Below are 18,845 nucleotides of genomic sequence, written 5' to 3' on the forward strand. Positions count from 1 at the left end.
TCCTCCTACATCTATGGCACATCAGAAAAAAATAGCCAGGTCTATAAAAAAAGCACCCTCTACACAACTTTTAAGCCTCCACTGTAAACTTGCTACCCATATCAGTTCCACCAAAGATCAGCTTCCTCCTCTCTCAGTGCCTGGAGTATATAAAGTATCCTGTTCCTGCAAGTTGGCTTACTTCAAACAAATAGGTAGATCAGCAACTATCCATTTAGAAGAACATATATCGTACATCTGCAATCATGACTATGTTCAATCAGGCCTTGCAGACCATGTATTGAATACAATCCATAGAATCACCTGGAAAAAAACGCTCCAGGTGATTCTGTGGATTTTTAAGTTATTTCTGATTTTTAATTATTTCTGAGTGCCTCTGCAGATTTTAAAAACAGCGAATGCTGTTTTTAAAATCTGCAGAGACACTCAGAAATCAACTGAATTTAAATAAATACAGATGCATACAACTTTCCAAAATTTGGGAAACAATAATTATCAGAGGTCCCACTTTACATCCTAGGTCACCTACAAATGCCCACAGAGGGTGCATCACCTAGACAGGACTTTAGAGCCACCCACATGTTTCATTTAGTATTATGTTGTCTCTGGGTGTGTGAATGTGTGTTACAAGAGTTTTTTGTAATCCCTGAAGATGTCTCAGTGACTGAAACAAAATATCGGAAGCATTAAAATTAGTTTTTAATCCTTTCCTAGTGCTGTAAATATTCCATTAAACCTTCAACATGAGAGCAGAGTGTATGAGCTGTTTGAGGATATTACCAGATGACCTCTTTAAGGTGCGCTTTCTTTGGTTCAGTGCAGTGGTTGATGATGAGTATATGCAAGGATTAATAAACTGTGTTAATATGACTTTATATATATAATTAAAGAAATTTAATGACAGAGGCTGAGAGATACCAAAATAGAAAAAACGATGTATTACTTGAATACACAACTAGCTTTTGTCTTCTTAGAAGACTTCATCAGGTGTATAACATGAATAGAGAAATACAAAAACATAGATTACAACAGAACAACAATAGATTGCTGACATTTGAAGGTGTCTAGATGGCACAGTCATGCAGGCATGACTACATAAGCCAAAGATAGATAGCTGGAGAGTGACAATCAGATAGGTTATAGTTACGGCTGGTATTAAGACAGAATGAACTGAGGACAATTTCTGTTGATTGCACAATTCTTCTCTCCAGCTCATCAGAGCATGTAAAAATGTTTTCTGATATATATATATATATATATATATATTTAATGAGGATATAGGAAATTGACACTTTAGCATTTAAGAATGTGTAAGCAGAGCTAATCTAAGGTAGTATGGCCACTTAAATAGAATGGCAAGAAAAGGTTAGAAAAACAGGTGTTTGAAACCAAATGGCAGGAAAGAGACCCAGAGGTAGAACAAGATCTAGGTGGATTGATTCAGTCAGAAGGAACTTAGAAGAACGAAATGTTAGATATGATGATATTGGAGGTGCACACAAGTAACAGACTAATTTGGAGGAAAACTGGATAGGAGATTAATAATAATGAAAACTTAATCATGTAGTGCTGTCACAGTAACCCCTTGGGGGTACATATCAGGAAATTGATTATGATAATGATATGTTTTTTTTTTTTGTATTTATTGAATGATTCAGTAAATACTAGATCATATAATAAATACAAATGTTCATTATGATCAGATCAAAAAAACTGACAGATTTTTCTTTCTGATACCTGATAGATTGTAATTTGTGGATAATAAACGTGTTACAACAACAACACAAATAATTTCAGTATGGAACTCTTGTTACAAAGGCATAATATCTACCATAATAAGAAATCCCAATGTGGAAAGAGGGGAATAGGAATTGGAATTCAGTGTGGGATGAGGAAATGTTGTACAACTGTTCTTCACTAATATTTTGGCCCACTGGATGGTCAAAAATCTGTTCATAAATGATTTGATTTAAAAAAAAGAAAAGAAAAAAAAAAAATCTGGCTGATATTATTATAACAATTAGTGAGAGGATATCTGAAAAGTAATTTCATACATTCTAAATTTTTGTCATTTATAAGCAGAGTATGAATGATGTCTGCTGGTTTGAGAACATCAGTATAACACATTAATATTTTAAAGATATAGATAAATGAAATGTCTTTAAAATATCATTAATGTCTTAAATAACTTGGAATAAAACAAGCCAGAGATGTAATATAATAGATACTCTGTAAAGAAAATATGCAAAATAGTCATAAATATTAATATCAATTTTAGAGAAGTAACATGAAAAATTTCCAGAAATAATATTTATACCAAAATTTTAATTTATAATTTTCAAATCTCAGCAGCTATCAAAATACTGAATGTTAGAATGTCTTTCAAGTATTTTTTCCATTAGTGAAATATCAATAACCTATACTATCAACAATAATGCAATCAAAATGACTTATTTCTTATATATGTTCTCTTCATATGAGTTCATGAATACGAGGTAGGTTCCAAGTTTCCAGCCTAACATACAAAATTCACACCAATTTTAACCCAATGTTAGTTGTCACAGACCTCAAAGATTTTAAATTTATACTGTTACATTTTCCCACCTCACCAGTGCCGGGTTAAAACACCATGCTTGACAGCACCATCTATGGGAAGCTTAGTGTACCGGTTTCAACTTTCTACCTGCATCATTCAGTTGGAGGCACTTGTTTGACTAACAATGGAACACTGACTGTAATGTTAAAACTTGACTACCTAGCTGTGAAAGAGTTTTTCACCAAAGAAGGGCTTTCTCCAAGTGAAATCAAACAGCGATTGAATGGTGTTTATTGGGAAGCCTCTCCTTCATATTCCATTGTGAAGGAATGGGCTAACCACTCAGCCTAGAAAGAGAGAACATTGAAGATGATCCTCATGATGGTTGGTCTGTGGAAGTGATGACTGAGGAAAATGTCTCTCTTGTTGAGGAGGAACTGCTCAATGACAAATGGTTGAAACTCAAAGAAATCTCAACAAGTTTGGGCTTTCTATAACAATTATCTTTTGCATCATTCACAAGAAGCTTCACATGACGAAGGTCAGTGCAAGGTGAGTGACCTGACTTCTCTCTCTACAATTCAGAAGGATTGTGTGACCTGTTCCCACAAGCTTTTAGAGCTTTGACAAGGAAATCAGAGAGAAGTACTGGAATCCATTGTCACTGGAGATGAAACAATGGTCCTTTATTATGATCATCTTTCCAAAAAGGAATCCTTGGAGTAGCGCAAATCAGGCGAAGCTGTTAATCTCTGCAGTTATTCAACATCTATATGGATCACATTATGATGGAAAGTGGCACTAGGACTGATATCAAAATTAGAGATGTTAGTTTCAGTTCTTTACTTTATACAAATAATCTTATACACCTATATAAATCCAGTTCAAGTTTGCATATTCTTTACCTAAACTGAATAACTGTGGTAAGAAAGATGACATAAATATCAGCAATAAAAAAATTAAAAAAAACAGATACTATGAAAATAGGGGGGAACATGGAAAACCTATACAAATGAAACATTTCAGCTATTCAGGCAAAATTTTTAGTGAATATGACAAATTAAATATGGACATAGATAATAGAATTAACAAAATTAGGAAGGTGGCACATTAATAGGGTAAAGGCCTCTTTTACTGCAGGAGGGTTGGCTCTACTTCTCCCATAGTGACCCACTACATCTTGGGAGAGTGTTTATTCACTTGTATGAATGAATGTATGAAGGTGTAAGACAATCACAAACATTCATGTCTCTAGACAGGATTCAAACCCACAGCCTCTTGGCTGAAAAGTGGATACGCTAACCAATCAGCTAACCAGGCCAGCATATATATATATATATATATATATATATATATATGTATGTATGTGTGTGTGTGTGTGTGTGTGTGTGTGCGTGTAGACCTGGTTGGCTCATATATATATATGAGTAAAAGAGATATTAGTCAAATCACTAAACCAACAGCATAGAAGACAGTGTTCGAAGCATTCGCATAAATCTGAGAGCTGAGTTACAAGTAAAATAGTTGATTGAAGACCACAGATATAGGAGTTTAATTAATAAAATACAAATTGCCTACCAGTTTCACTAGCTACTGTCTAGCATTATTTACACCAGTACCGCCTTGATAATGCTAGACAGTAGCTAGTGAAACTGGTAGGCAATTTGTATTTTATTCATTAAATCATATGGTCTCTTATTAATAAAGTTTTAAGATATCGGAGTTATTAATGGCAGAATCATCAAATTATACCAGGATATTAGGAAAGAACTAGACTTAAGTATTAAGAAATGTATCAGCAGAGCTAATCCCAGGTGGTTATTGAATTTATGAATTTCAATAGCAATTTATTGTATTATTATTACTTTATTATATTATTATACAAAAATATTTTCGAGAAAAGAGCAAAGCTAATAATAATGGCAAATATCTGTTGGATTTCTGCTCAGGACATGGACTGGTTATTACTAACACCATGTTCCAACATAAAAATGTGCACAAATTCACATGGAGAGAAGAGGCTAGGAATAAGAAAAATTTCACTGACTTTGTTATTGCTGATAGTGATGTTTTCTCCCTGGTGCAGGATACCAGAGTGTACAGAGGATTTGAAATTGGAAGTGATCACTATTTATTTATTGAATTTCATATTGAAAAGAATAACAGGTAAGAAAGTTTTAAAGCGAATAAAAGTTGAGCAGCTCTCAGATGTGAACTGTAGACTAAAATGCACAAAGATTATTGAAGAAAAAATGAAAGGGTTTGAGAACAGGAATCAAATCTTGGAGATTCAGTGGCAAACTCTGAAGAAAACATTGATTGATTCTGCCAGAGAGGAATGTGCTGAGGTTGTCTGCAAGGATAAAAAAATCAGAACTCCCTGGTGGACACAGGAAGTTAAAGAGGCAGTGAAGGAAAAGAAGAAAGCATATCAAAAGTTCCTGGCAAATAAGTCAGCTTTTACTCTTACAGAATACAGAGACAAATGCAAGAATGCTAAACACTGTGTAAAACTAGCTAAACAAAAGTCATGGGAGGACTTTGGCAAGAATATAGAAAATAAATATCAAGAAGGTGGCAAAATATTCTGGAGATTGTTGAAGAAGCTTAGGAATGGAGGAAAGATGGTGTAAAAGGAGTTGGAGATGATAAAGGTGACATGAAAACAGGAGAAAAAGATATCCTTGAAGTATGAAGTAATTACTTTGAAAATTTGCTAAGTGAAACAAGCAGTGATGACAGCACAGTGATAATAAACACTGACCAGGCCTGCAGTCAGGAATACATATCCATACTTGAAGTAGAAAAAGCCATCAAAGGTTTGAAATGTGGAAAGGCAGCAAGAGTAGATGATATTCGACCAGAAATGCTGAAGTATGGTGGTATAAAAGTCTTACAGTGGCTGCACTGCATAGTTCAGAAAGCCTGGACAGAGGGACAAATTCCCGATGATTGGAGTAGAGCTCTCATAGTACTCATATATAAAAAGGGAAATAAAACTGAGAATTACAGAGATATTTCCCTACTGAGTGTTCCTGGCAAGATCTATGCAAGTATACTTGAGAAACGGTTGAGAAGAATTGTGGAAGAAAAGCTTGGTGAAGAACAAGCTGGATTCAGGCCAAATAGAGGCTGTCAGGATCAGATCTTCACTTTAAGACAAATAGTCGAGAAAGAAAGCATGGGAATATAACAAAGATCTGTATTTAAGTTTTGTCGATTTGGAAAAGGCATATGACAAGGTGCCAAGAGAGAAGCTATTCAATACGCTGCAGTTATATGGTGTCAATGGGACATTATATCAAGCAATACTTAGTCTTTATTTGAGTTGTAAGTCAGCAGTTAGAATTGAAGGAAGTACAGGAAGATGGTTTAATGTTAAATCTGGTATGAGACAAGGATGTAAATTATCCCCTCTGTTATTCATTATCTATATGGATCACATTATGAAAGAAAGTGGTATTAAACCTGATATCAAAATTGGAGATGTTAATGTCAGCTCTTTGCTTTAAGCAGATGATGTTATACTTCTAAATAAATCTGCTACAAGTCTGCAAGATTCTCTCACTAAATTGAATAGCTGTTGTAATAGATATGGTATGGAGGTCAGCAATAAAAAGACAAAGACAATGAAAATAGGCAGAATCATTGAAAATGTCAACTGTGTTGTGAATGGAGAACCTGTGGAACAAGTAAAACATTTCAGCTACTTAAGCACGATTTTTAGTGAAGATGGTAAATTAAATATAGAAATAGACAATAGAATCAGCAAAGCTGGTATGGTGGGAAGTCAATTGAATAAATTCATATGGAATAAGAGAGAAATTAGTCGGAACACTAAATTAGCTGTATACAAGACAGTGTTCAAACCACTTTTAACTTATGGATCTGAGAGCTGGGTCAGAAGTAAAACACTTGACCAAAGACTAGAGACCACAGATATGAGAGTCCTGAGAAAGATTATAGGCGTGAACAGATGGCATTAATGGCAATATCATATTAAAAACGAGGATATTAGGATAGAACTAGACATTGTCAGCATCCAGGAATGTGTTAGCAGAGCTAATCTCAGGTGGTATGGTCACTTAAACAGAATGGGCGAGGAAAGATTAGCAAACAAGTGTTCTCTGCCAGGTTGGCAGGAAAAAGATCCAGAGGAAGACCAAGATATAGGTTGATTGATATGGTACAAAGTACCTTAGACAATAGAAATATAAGATCTGATAATGTTGGAGTCTTGACAAGTAACAGACTGATTTGGAGGAAAATTGTAGATAGGAAGTTAGTAATGATGTAATTTTTTTCATGTAGTACTATCATATCCTGTACACCCCTTGAGGGTACACGGCAGGAATTTGATGATGATGATGATATATTATTATCATCATCATCAAAGACCACCAAGGTGTCAAAGAGTCAACAAGAGAGGCTATAAATCACTCAAACCAGCTGTCATATCTTCTCTTCAATTCAATCACACTAGATGCACTCACTAATCCTAAAGGCAAACTATACGATTCACTTACTGCTCTGTTAGAGGAAAACCTATCTCTTACCCCTTTCTTGACTGTGAATAAACTTAATTTCCATGGATGCCCTCCCCCTGTGTTCTCTCCCCACCTACCACCATATAATGAAAAATTTCATCAGACAATATCCTATAACACCCATTCAGAAGTTTATAGATCTCTAAAGAGGGGAGGGTGATATGATAATCACCCCTCCCCTCTTTCTCCTGTTAACCAGTCTGTAATCCACATACTCGCAATCTGTCCTCATAATCTATATCCCATATAAATTATGAGGACAGATATAATCTTTATAACTCTTCTTTGCACCCTTTCTGCAGCATCTTTATCTCCTTGGAACCTGAGAGACCAAATCTGTATACAATAATCTAAGTGTGGTCCTATCAAGGCCTTATAAAGAGACAAAATGACTTCCTTATCCTTACACGTCAAGGATCACTTCAACATTGCAATTATCCTCTGAGTTGTATTTGCAACATTTGCTAGGTGACCTTTGAACTTCAAATTCCTATCCACCATTATGCCAAGATCCCTAGCCTCATAAATTTCTTGTGAAGCATAACCCCTGCTAATATAATATGCCACTGAAAATCTCATCATGCCAAAGTGCATAACTTTACTTACTAACATTAAACTGATAGCAATTTTCATAATGAATGTTTATTTTCTTGATCATCTAACTAGAGTAATTATTTGGACAATAGATCAAGTGTTAACTAATAAATATTTATTAAACCTACTAGTTTCACCAAACTTTAGCTGTTGGCATCTTCAAGGTACAAGCACTTAGGTTAAAAAACACTTCACAAATATGAATAATAAAATTCTAATGATTAACTATTAACGATTAACTATTAACGATTAAATATTAACAATTAATGATTAATGTATTACCAGTTTTATAGGTTCCCTATAAAACTGGTAATACATTTGAGCTATTTAAAACAAAATTTTACTACTGATTGCAAATTAAATATGGAAACAAACAACACAGTATTAGCAAAACTAGTATAGTAGAGAGTCAAATGAGTAAATTTATACAGATTAAGAGAAAAATTAATCAAAACACTAAAGTAGCAGTGGTAATGTAATGAACAATTATAACTTTTGGATCTGAGAGCGGCTTGGAAATGAAAGGGTTGATCAAAGACTGGAAACAACAGATGCATATTCTGAAAAAATTATGGGAATGAACAGATGGCATCATGGAAGAATGATATTAAAAAATGAAGATATTAGGAAGGAACTTAATCTTATTATCATTCAGAAATGTGTGAGCAGAACTAATCTCTAGTATGGTCACTTGCCAGCCTGGTTGGCCAAGTGGCTAGCATACAGGATACCTGCTCGCCAACCAATAGACTGCAGGTTCAAATCCTGCATAAGGCATGAATGTTTGTGATTGTGTTCATGTGAGAGATGAATTTCAAAGCCTGGTGTGAGATCCACTGTATTGGATGCCTGAAACGGCCTGAAAAAAGTTCCATGTTTGGTCTAATAGAGAAGCGTTTCCAAAGTAAGTAAAAAATAAATAAATATCAAATACCAAAAGATGTACATATGAAAAACCAGCCTGGTTGGCCGAGTGGGTAACGTATCCACTCTCCAGCCAAAAGGATGCAGGTTCAAATCCCACCATGGGCATGGATGTTTATGATTGTCTATGGAAATATCAGTTGTGGTCGGTGGTAGATGGTTGGTAGTAGATGGCACATTCAATCATCAACTACACTAACAAAAAAAAAGTTAGTGTAGTCGATGATTGAATGGGGAGACGGAGTTGTACAGAGGTGCCCTCCCTCCCTCGATGAGCCCTTGGACTCCCTGCAGGTGTCAAATAACAATAATAATATAAAATTCTTTAGAATCCTTAGTCCAACCAAAATGTGAATGCACTTATAGATTTATAGAAAAACCTTTTGCAGGTGGGAAGCAACATAAAAATCAAACAGAATGGAAGAGGAAAGGGTTATTAAAATAGTGTTTTTATATTAGCATGGCAGAAAAAGTTCAGATCTTTGTGTGAAAAAAGAGTGCTTGATTTTTATGTCTGATTTCTTACTGATACTAGTTTATCAACTCTTCAACATCTACGAATAGAAAGGCATTTAGGTAATACTTAAGTATCAGAAATGCAATTAATCGCTATTTCTTACCTTCTCCAGACTTCCATTACTGATGACACTGCAATACTATAATATATTTCCTTGAGATTTTCCAAAGGTAGTCTATACACAAAACTCACTTGTCTTGAGAGTGTTTTTTCTAAAATATTAAAATAAGGAAAACAGCTTAAAGGATATGAAAAAAAAGTCATCTATGTTAATTACACAACCAACCTATCTAGCAACAACCTACAACACGAAAAGCTATCTTAACACGAGGTGCTATAAAAGAATACCCCTTTCAAATGAAATCAAAGACATTCACTTTTTGAACATATTATAACAAACATCCATGGAATAAGCAGACTCATAGAAAGTTGACTCACAGCAATAAAGCTATCATATTGAATCTTATAATTCATTCATGTTTATAGTATTCACAACAAAATATAGCAATGCATTCCAAACACTCACCATTATCGATGTAAAAAATCTACTCCTTAATCCCATTATTCTCACCAATATGATATATACTGGCAAAGTGCTGCTTAATAATTCCACTACAACCTTTGCCATACTAAAATAACTATCCCATTCAGTAATTATTCTTCCTATTGCTTACTAGATGACAGAATTTCCTTTGATCTGAAAGGCTAATTTCCTCTCGTAACTGTACTTTCTCCATGTTTAGCAGGCTTATTACTTTTCTAGCTTGCATTTTATATTTCTCACATTACTGATTATCTCCTCTATAACAAGGAGATAATCAACACAGTATACAATTGTATATGCTTCTAATCTCATCTTCTTTTTCCCACAGCTCATCATCCCCTAACATGGTTGTTAGATTATTGCAGAGTATAATTTTTGATTGCATAATCACCCACCTTCAAATACATCATGTGAGGATATCACCAAATTCAACACTAAAACATAATCTTCTTCCATCGTTGCCAGCAAAGGTTGGTCGATTGGTAGAGCCTCTGCTACTAATGGCTCACGTAAAAAGTTAAGCAAGTTTGAGCATGGTTAGTAGTTGGAAAGGTTTCAATCGTTCAATGCTGTTGGCACACTCTCCCTCGATGAGTCTCTGGACTCCCTGGAGGTGTCAAAAAACAATAATAATAATATACTAAGATAGTCCTCCCCACAGAAATGTTACAAATTCACTGTTTCCACACAATATTTCCTTGTCCCAATCCATATTCCTAAACAACAAACAGGGTGAACCATATACCAACTAATCAGTATATGGTTCAACCACATTGGACAAACTGATATGTATTTTTATTATTATTTTTATTTATACTAGATGTACACTGCTTGGAAAGAAGTCAATGTACACCACAGCCATAGCATCCACTTAATAAGATGTAGGACCTCCTTTCTCTGTGATGACTGCAGCAATCCTGTGGGACATATTTTCCACAAGATTACAATAGCAATCAATGGGAATTTGGACCAATCTTTGAGATCAGGGCTCAGTTGAGGCTAATCAAAGTGTGGGGATGTTCATATCCACAAACCATGCAATTACAATAGCAGGAGCCTCATGACATGGTGCATTACCTTGCTATAAGAGATAATGGTCAGTTCCATAGAAATGCCACAAAGTAGGAAGCATTGCATCAATATTTTTGGCATCACAAACAGAGGTCTGAAGCCAAACCAGGAAAAACAGGACATCATCATCACACTGCCACCTCTGAATTTCATAGCTGGGATTACACACTCTGGTAAGAGACATTCACCAGGCATCCACCACAACTGTCCATTTGCTTGGTAGAGGGGGGGTAGCATGATTCATCATTCCATAACACAGCTTTCCAAGCTTATACAACCCACTGCACACATTCTTTTTCACCACTGAAGACGATGCTGCATGTTGGCTCAGTTAATGTTGGGCTTGCATATCGCAGTCCTACCATGGAAACCCATGTTATGAGCCTCAGTTCTGAATGATTTTGTGCAGATTCATGTCTCAGTCAATGCTCAGAACTCTGCATTCAACGTGCCTGCTAATGAAGTGTGGCTTTACATGTTATCCTTTTGTAGCAACCTAGGGTCACATTTGGTGGGTTTTGTGGGTCATCCACTGCACACTGACTCTCTGTCCTTCCATCTCAGTATGGTATCATTGACTGTTGACCTGGAATGACCCAAATTGTCAACAATTTGCCAAACAAATATGCATGCAACATGGCAACCTATCACACTATCACTTTCAAACTCCATTAGTTCCCTTCTCATGAGGATTTCACTTGGACACAACAGTTGCACTGACATAAAAGCGTCATACATCTCTAATTTATACCGGCTATAGAAACATGTAACTCGTTAAATGGTATGATGCACCTTGCCCATGGGAGTGTCTATTGACTTCTTTCCAAGCAGAGTATTTCCTCTGCATGTTTTTCTGTCTATATGACTAACAGCATCATGAAGAGGTTGTTTAACATAAGTAAAAACCAACACAATATTGAATGTTTCCCAACACAGCTAATATACATAAGTTGAAAAGACTGGAATGATAGTTTATCCATGAATATCATTAGACATGTTACTTTAATTATGTCATCACTCCAAGATACATCCCAAAAGTAGACATTATTAGTGTTGAAAAACCTACTAAATTTCTGTCATCTCATGAAGAAGCATTATCCACAATATTACTTAGTGCTTCAGTTTTATTACACAGTTGCAAACCAAAAAATAATTTCACAGCTTTAGAGAAAGCATTGAGAAGTTTACGTGATAATGATGAAATCATTATAGTTAATGATTTCGCCGAAAAGAGCGATGCACGTACAGCAAGGAGGTGACGTCACTCGGTGGCAGCAAATGAGAGAGTGTCGTAGACAAGTTTGGAGTGCAGAAAGAGGGCACGATAGTGATTTAAAATGGATTCACATCGTTGAGAACGGGCTTTGTCTTACGTTTTTTTCTCCTGGTTCCTGTAGTGTTCCCGTCACGTGTGCTTTCCCCGTGGGTCTCCTGCTCGCAGTTCCCAAGCAGATCAGCATGCCTGACACCCGACAAGACGTGTGAAGACAGCAAACCGGCAGTGTGTTTCCTGTTGCTGAGTGACGTGAATCGAAGAAAATATAGCACGACATGACGGCAGTGTTCAAATTTTAGATCATTGGTGTGGATCTAACTGATGAGAAAGCAGCAAAGGATTCCTTTGAAGGTAAATCATGTTAGAAGCAGCGATGCAAAAAGTTTGTAAGCCCAGACGAAACAAGTGGCTAATTCGGGATGAGCACGTGACAGCAATCCATCATACAGAGGGACAACCTATAACAAAGAACAGACAGAAGGATCAACGGGTCATCTAACAAGGTGGTAATGTACAAATCTTCCGTTTTATGTGTTATCTATTAGTGACGAAGGTGTAAAATGGACAGAATTTAGAAAAGAAGAGAGAGAGAGATTTTAGAGACAAATTTCCTGTTATGTTAATCGAATTGGACTGGTAGTCTACGTTCATAAGTTGTCTAGACCAAGTTTAATGTGTATGGATCGTTAGTAGCAGTAATCTAGCTTAGTAACAAGACTCACGTTTGTGATATGGATGAACATAAGATTCATATGTGTGTGTTTGAATAGCTTGTCTGTTTGATTATTATTACCCTGCTTTACTTGTATTTTAGAATTGACCTTGATTTGCTTGATTATATGTGCTGTTTAAATTGTAGTGTTCTTAGATAATTAATAAATATGCTTTCCCGTGTATACCTGAGTTTATCTGAGTAAGAGATTGAATTTTACCACTCATGAAAATATTGAACCTATGTTTAGAGGGAAAAGGGGGGATTTAAGATTGTAAAGGCCATGACTGTATACTGAGAACTCAATCTATTTAACTACTTAATCTATATAAAGTATTACCCGAATTCTGGGAATGTTTCTTCAGATAAGAATTTCTATCCTAGAGTTCTGACTGGTGCAGCATAAACAAATGAATTTCGTCAGAGCTCGAAGAGAGAGAAATGGCTGCAGAAAGTCGGTTTAGTAGCCAGCTCTCAGTAGGCACAAAGAGAACATTAGAACTGGTGCAGCATAAACAAATGAATTTCGTCAGAGCTCGAAGAGAGAGAAATGGCTGCAGAAAGTCGGTTTAGTAGCCAGCTCTCAGTAGGCACAAAGAGAACATTAGAGGTAAATTATAACCAAACACAACGACGTAACAGAATCCTTAGTCTCAACATGGGAGGCCCTAAACATCATGTCAAGAACAACTATCCAACATTTACATAGTATCTATCATACTTTGCTTTGAACTTATTCAACAGTAATGGCACCCACAAAAGATTCTGGCAAACCTATTCCACTCATTCATGTTATTTAGTGATTTGTGAACTGAAGAACTAACAACGAAGTTTGTACTTTATGCAATTACTCACTGTTAATATACTGTGGTAACTGAAATTTGAACCATGCTATTGGAGGACTGGTGTTATTTAACTAAAGCCTGGTAACTGAAATTTGTGCATATCAGAATCATGCTTAGAGAAGACTGCCTGTATACCTAATTTCATAAGAATATAATATAATATGGATACAAAATGAATTGGCAAGCTTTAAAAAAAAATTAAGGAATACAAATATTTCAGTAGATTCTTTAATGATACCATTATAAAAATTTTGAGTCAATATAAATGCACTACATGTATATCTAATTTGATAAGCAGATAATATTAGACGGATACAAATCATAAATGCTTTGCACCACCTCAAGAAAATAAATTTATTAAACTAATAATATTTCACTAGATTTCCAACCAGCATCATCAGAGTACAAAAATTACAAATATAATTTTGTGCTCCAAAGATGCTGACACAAAGAACTCAATTAGGTAGTTGCAGAAGCAATTCATATTGATTATAGCTGAAAAGAAACTAATGCATGTTATGTTGGAGGTTTAATGGATTTCTTACAACACTCAAAAAGAATTAAAATAGAATATAATACTTCCTATATTTCGTCCTAGTCACTAGGTCATCTACGAGGATTACAAAAACAATTAATGTAACATGCACACAAAAACTTACAATACTAAGCCCAACCACATGGGTGACACTAAAGTCCTATCTAAGTGGAGTGCCCTCTAAGGGCGGTAGTAGGTGGCCTGGAATGTAAGGTGGGACCTCTGGTGATGAGTGTTTCCCAAATCTTCGGAAGCTTAATGCAACCGTATTTGTTAAGATTTGGTTGGTTTCTGAGAGCTGCTGCTGCTTCTAAGAAAAGTCTCTCTTTCTTGAATTTGCTGTGGTGGAGCATGGTGGTTTTCTTCCATGATACTCTGTGGGTGGTGTCCAAAATATGGTCAGCCAAACCTGAATGGCCATAGTTGTGTTTAACGATGTACGACTTGTGTTCCTCCAAGCGGATGGATGCTGATCTGCCTGTCTGTCCAAAGTACGCAAGCTTACAGGAACAGGGTACTTTGTAAACTCCAGGCAGAGAGAGAGGAGGGAGCTGATCTTTCGTAGAACGGATAAGGGTAGCAAGTTTGCAGTAGGGCTTATATGCTGTGTGTAGGTTATACTTTTTTAGTATCTTGACTATTTTTTCCGAAGTGCCTCGGATGTAGGGTATGGTGATGGCATTTTTAAAATCTTGTTGACGAGAGGGACGGGGAATGGAGGAGGAATTGATTATTTTTTTGATACTGTGTTCGCTGTAGCCATTGGAGAGGAAAGTTCTGTGTATATGGTTAAGCTCAGTAGTGAGGGCAGTTCCACTGGAATAAAGATTGTGGGCTCTCTTGGTAAGGGTTTTAATGATGCCATATTGTTGTGAGGGGTGATGGTGGTGGGAGAGTTTGTGAATGTATCTGCCTGTGTGTGTGGGTTTTCTGTATACAGCGAAGGCAAGTGTGTCATTAGGCAGGCACATGACTAAGGTGTCTAGGAAGGGTAAACAATTGTTCTTTTCTTTTTCCATAGTAAACTGGATTCTTGGATGTAGGCTATTGAGATGACCGAGGAAGGAGTCTAACGTGTCTGAGCGTTTTCTCTCTCTAAGATGTCAGAGGGGAAAACGTTTTCTCTCTCTTAGAAAACGTTTTCCCCTCTGACATCTTAGATCTCTTTTCCTTTGCCATCAACTCTGGGTATTTCTCTTGGAATAACAAAATTTACAAGCAGATAGAGGGAACCGCCATGGGTTCCCCCCTCTCACCCCCCTTGCCAATTTCTATATGGAAGATTTCGAAAAACGAGCCATAGACTCAGCCCCACTCAAACCTTCTATCTGGCTAAGATATGTAGATGATGTGTTCTCTATTCGGCCTCATGGCCCAGATACGTTAGACTCCTTCCTAATGACACACTTGCCTTCGCTGTATACAGAAAACCCACACACACAGGCAGATACATTCACAAACTCTCCCACCACCACTCCTCACAACAATATGGCATCATTAAAACCCTTACCAAGAGAGCCCACAATCTTTATTCCAGTGGAACCGCCCTCACTACTGAGCTTAACCACATACACAGAACTTTCCTCTCCAATGGCTACAGCGAACACAGTATCAAAAAAATAATCACTTCCTCCCCCATTCCCCGTCCCTCTCGTCAACAAGATTTTAAAAATGCCATCACCATACCCTACATCCGAGGCACTTCGGAAAAAATAGCCAAGATACTAAAAAAAGTATAACCTACACACAGCATATTAGCCCTACTGCAAACTTGCTACCCTTATCCGTTCTACGAAAGATCAGCTCCCTCCTCTCTCTCTACCTGGAGTTTACAAAGTACCCTGTTCCTGTAAGCTTGTGTACTTTGGACAGACAGGCAGATCAGCATCCATCTGCCTGGAGGAACACAAGTCGTACATCATTAAACACAACTATGGCCATTCAGGCTTGGCTGACCATGTTTTGGACACTACCCACAGAGTATCATGGAAGAAAACCACCATGCTCCACCATAGCAAATTCAAGAAAGAGAGACTTTTCTTAGAGGCAGCAGCAGCTCTCAGAAACCAACCAAATCTTAACAAATACGGTTGCATTAAGCTTCCGAAGATTTGGGAAACACTCATCACCAGAGGTCCCACCTTACATTCCAGGCCACCTACTACCGCCCTTAGAGGGCGCTCCACTTAGATAGGACTTTAGTGTCACCCACGTGGTTGGGCTTAGTATTGTAAGTTTTTGTATGCATGTTACATTAATTGTTTTTGTAATCCTCGTAGATGACCTAGTGACTAGGACGAAATATAGGAAGTACTAAATTCTATTTTAATTCTTTTTGAGTGTTGTAAAAAATCCATTAAACCTCCAACATAATGTCCTCACAGCACTTAAGCCTCTACACAAGAAAACTAATGCATGGTATCCTCTATCCTAACAAGGTATCCTCTAGAGAAGTAATGATCAACCCATGGCCAGCAGGCCGCATGTGACCTCCAACTACTAAACCTGCCAAAACGTTACACTTCATTTAGCTGAAGTGTAAAAATTTTAGCAAAAGGCACATGCTATCAATATGAAGCACACATTAAGAGGTTACATGAAAAATATTTGTTCACGACAATAGTTCCCACGATTGTGCCATTCGCCTTTGCATTTTCAGTCACGCACGAGCAGTCGTACTTCAATGATATACGAAAGTAGTTGCATTGTTCTTGAATAAACTTATTGATGCAAGTTCTTTCAAAACCTAAGCAAATTATAAATTTATGATAGTAATAAAATTTTTTCTTTTAAAAATTTGCATCTTTACATTTTTTTTTTTTTTTTTTTTTTTTTTTTACAAACAGAACCCTGTGTTTAATCATCATCATCATCAAATTCCTGCCATGTACCCTCAAGGGGTGTACAGGATATGACAGTACTACATGAAAAAATTACATCATTACTAACTTCCTATCTACAATTTTCCTCCAAATCAGTCTATTACTTGTCAAGGCTCCAACATTATCAGATCTTATATTTCTATCGTCTAAGGCACTTTGTACCGTATCAATCCACCTATATCTTGGTCTTCCTCTGGGTCGTTTTCCTGCCAACCTGGCAGAGAACACCTGTTTTGCTAATCTTTCCTCTCCCATTCTATTTAAGTGACCATACCACCTGAGATTAGCTCTGCTAATGTGTGTTTAATCAATGAGTTCAAAATCTAAAAAACTCAAAGTTGAGGACGAAAATTATCAGTTTAACGAAAGATGGAACGCGACTATTTTTTTACTTGAATAAATGACAATGCTATTTGCTTGATATATTGGTAAAAGATATCTGTTCTCAAGAAACATAACATCAAGAGGCATTATAAAACTAAACATTCTTCAAAATTTGACAATTTGTAAGGACAGTTGCACAAAGACAAAGTAAATCAACTGCAAAAAAATCTTAAAAAAGGGCAAAAGGTATATAAATCTTCATTAACCACAGATACTGCAGTTCATGCAAGCTACATTGTTAGTCAAATTTTGGCAAAAAGAATGAAATCATTCTCTGATGGAGAAATAGTAAAAGGATGCTTACTAGTGGTAGCAGATGTCGCTTTCCCTGATAAAAAAGATATAATTTCAAAAATCAGTTTGTTGCAATTTACAATCGCAAGAAGGATTGAAGATCATTCGTAAGTATTGAGGAAATTTTGCAAGAAAATATTTCTAAGTTAGAATGGATTTCTTTGGCTATGGATGAAAGTTGTGATATTAGTGATAAGGCACAACTTCCTGTTTGTTTGAGAGGAACAGATTCCAGTTTTAACATCAAAGAATTTGCATCTTTTGTTTCATTGAAAGAAACTACTACAGGTAAAGAAAGATATGTACAGGGAGCTGAAAACTGTTTTTAATCAATTAAATATCCCAATAGAAAAGATTGTCAGTATAACAACAGATGGAGCTCGAACCATGTCTAGTATGAATGTCAGTCTCTCGGGATTATTACCAAAGACACCATTTTGCACCAAGAAAATCTGAGCACAAAAGTTTTGAAAATGTCCAATGTTGTTCCACTGATCATTAAAATTGTAAATTTTCTTAGATCTCAAGGACTGAATCATTGCAAATTTAAGGAATTTTTGAGAGATATGGAAAGCAAACATGGCGATATCCTTTTTAACACCAAGGTTAAATGGTTAAGTCATGGCATGATGCTTAAGCATGTGTACGATTTGAAGGGCGAAATTCAGTTATTCTTGGAGATGAAAGACAACCCGTTTCCATAATTTAATGACAAGGACTGGATGTGCGACTTTGCATTTTGTGTTGACATTACTCAACATTTGAACAAATTAAATGTAAATCTTCAAGGACAGAATAAACTTATTAATGAAATGTTCGATAAGATAAGTCTTTGAAAATAAACTAAAAATTTGGAATTGGCAACTGGAATCTAATAATATGGCTCATTTTCTAATTTTGAGAAAAGAAAATCCATCTGAAATGAAACAAATGCAGAGGAAATACAGAGCCTACAAGAAGAATTCAGTTCACGGTTCAAAAACTTATGCGAAAATGAAACTATTTTGATATTTTGTCATCACCCTTTAATATAGATGATGAAAGGGTTCCCGAAGAATTTCAAATGGAAATAATTGCTGAACTAAAAAATAAGTTTCAAAATGTTAGTCTTATTGACTTTTATAAGAGTTACTTTCCAACTGATAAATTTCCATTGCTGGCTAGCTATTCCAGGCAAATAATGA

The 18,845-nt window shown here is 36.1% G+C and overlaps 1 protein-coding gene across 2 annotated transcripts in view; it reads right to left on the bottom strand.

The window, feature by feature from the left end:
* Window positions 1-18,845, bottom strand: part of LOC150103295 (centromere protein L-like) — a 139,167-nt gene that overhangs the window by 15,404 nt on the left and 104,918 nt on the right. For both annotated transcript variants that reach the window (XM_090398026.1, XM_090398025.1), the window contains exon 8: window positions 9,222-9,330. In XM_090398026.1, coding sequence (XP_090254152.1) covers window positions 9,222-9,330 — 109 coding nt within the window. The remainder of the gene's footprint in view (window positions 1-9,221; window positions 9,331-18,845) is intronic.

The sequence above is a fragment of the Typopeltis vanoorti genome, chromosome 9, assembly GCF_054136105.1.
Source record: "Typopeltis vanoorti isolate ZY-2024b chromosome 9, IOZ_Tvanoo_1.0, whole genome shotgun sequence".
Lineage (NCBI taxonomy): Eukaryota > Metazoa > Arthropoda > Arachnida > Uropygi > Thelyphonidae > Typopeltis > Typopeltis vanoorti.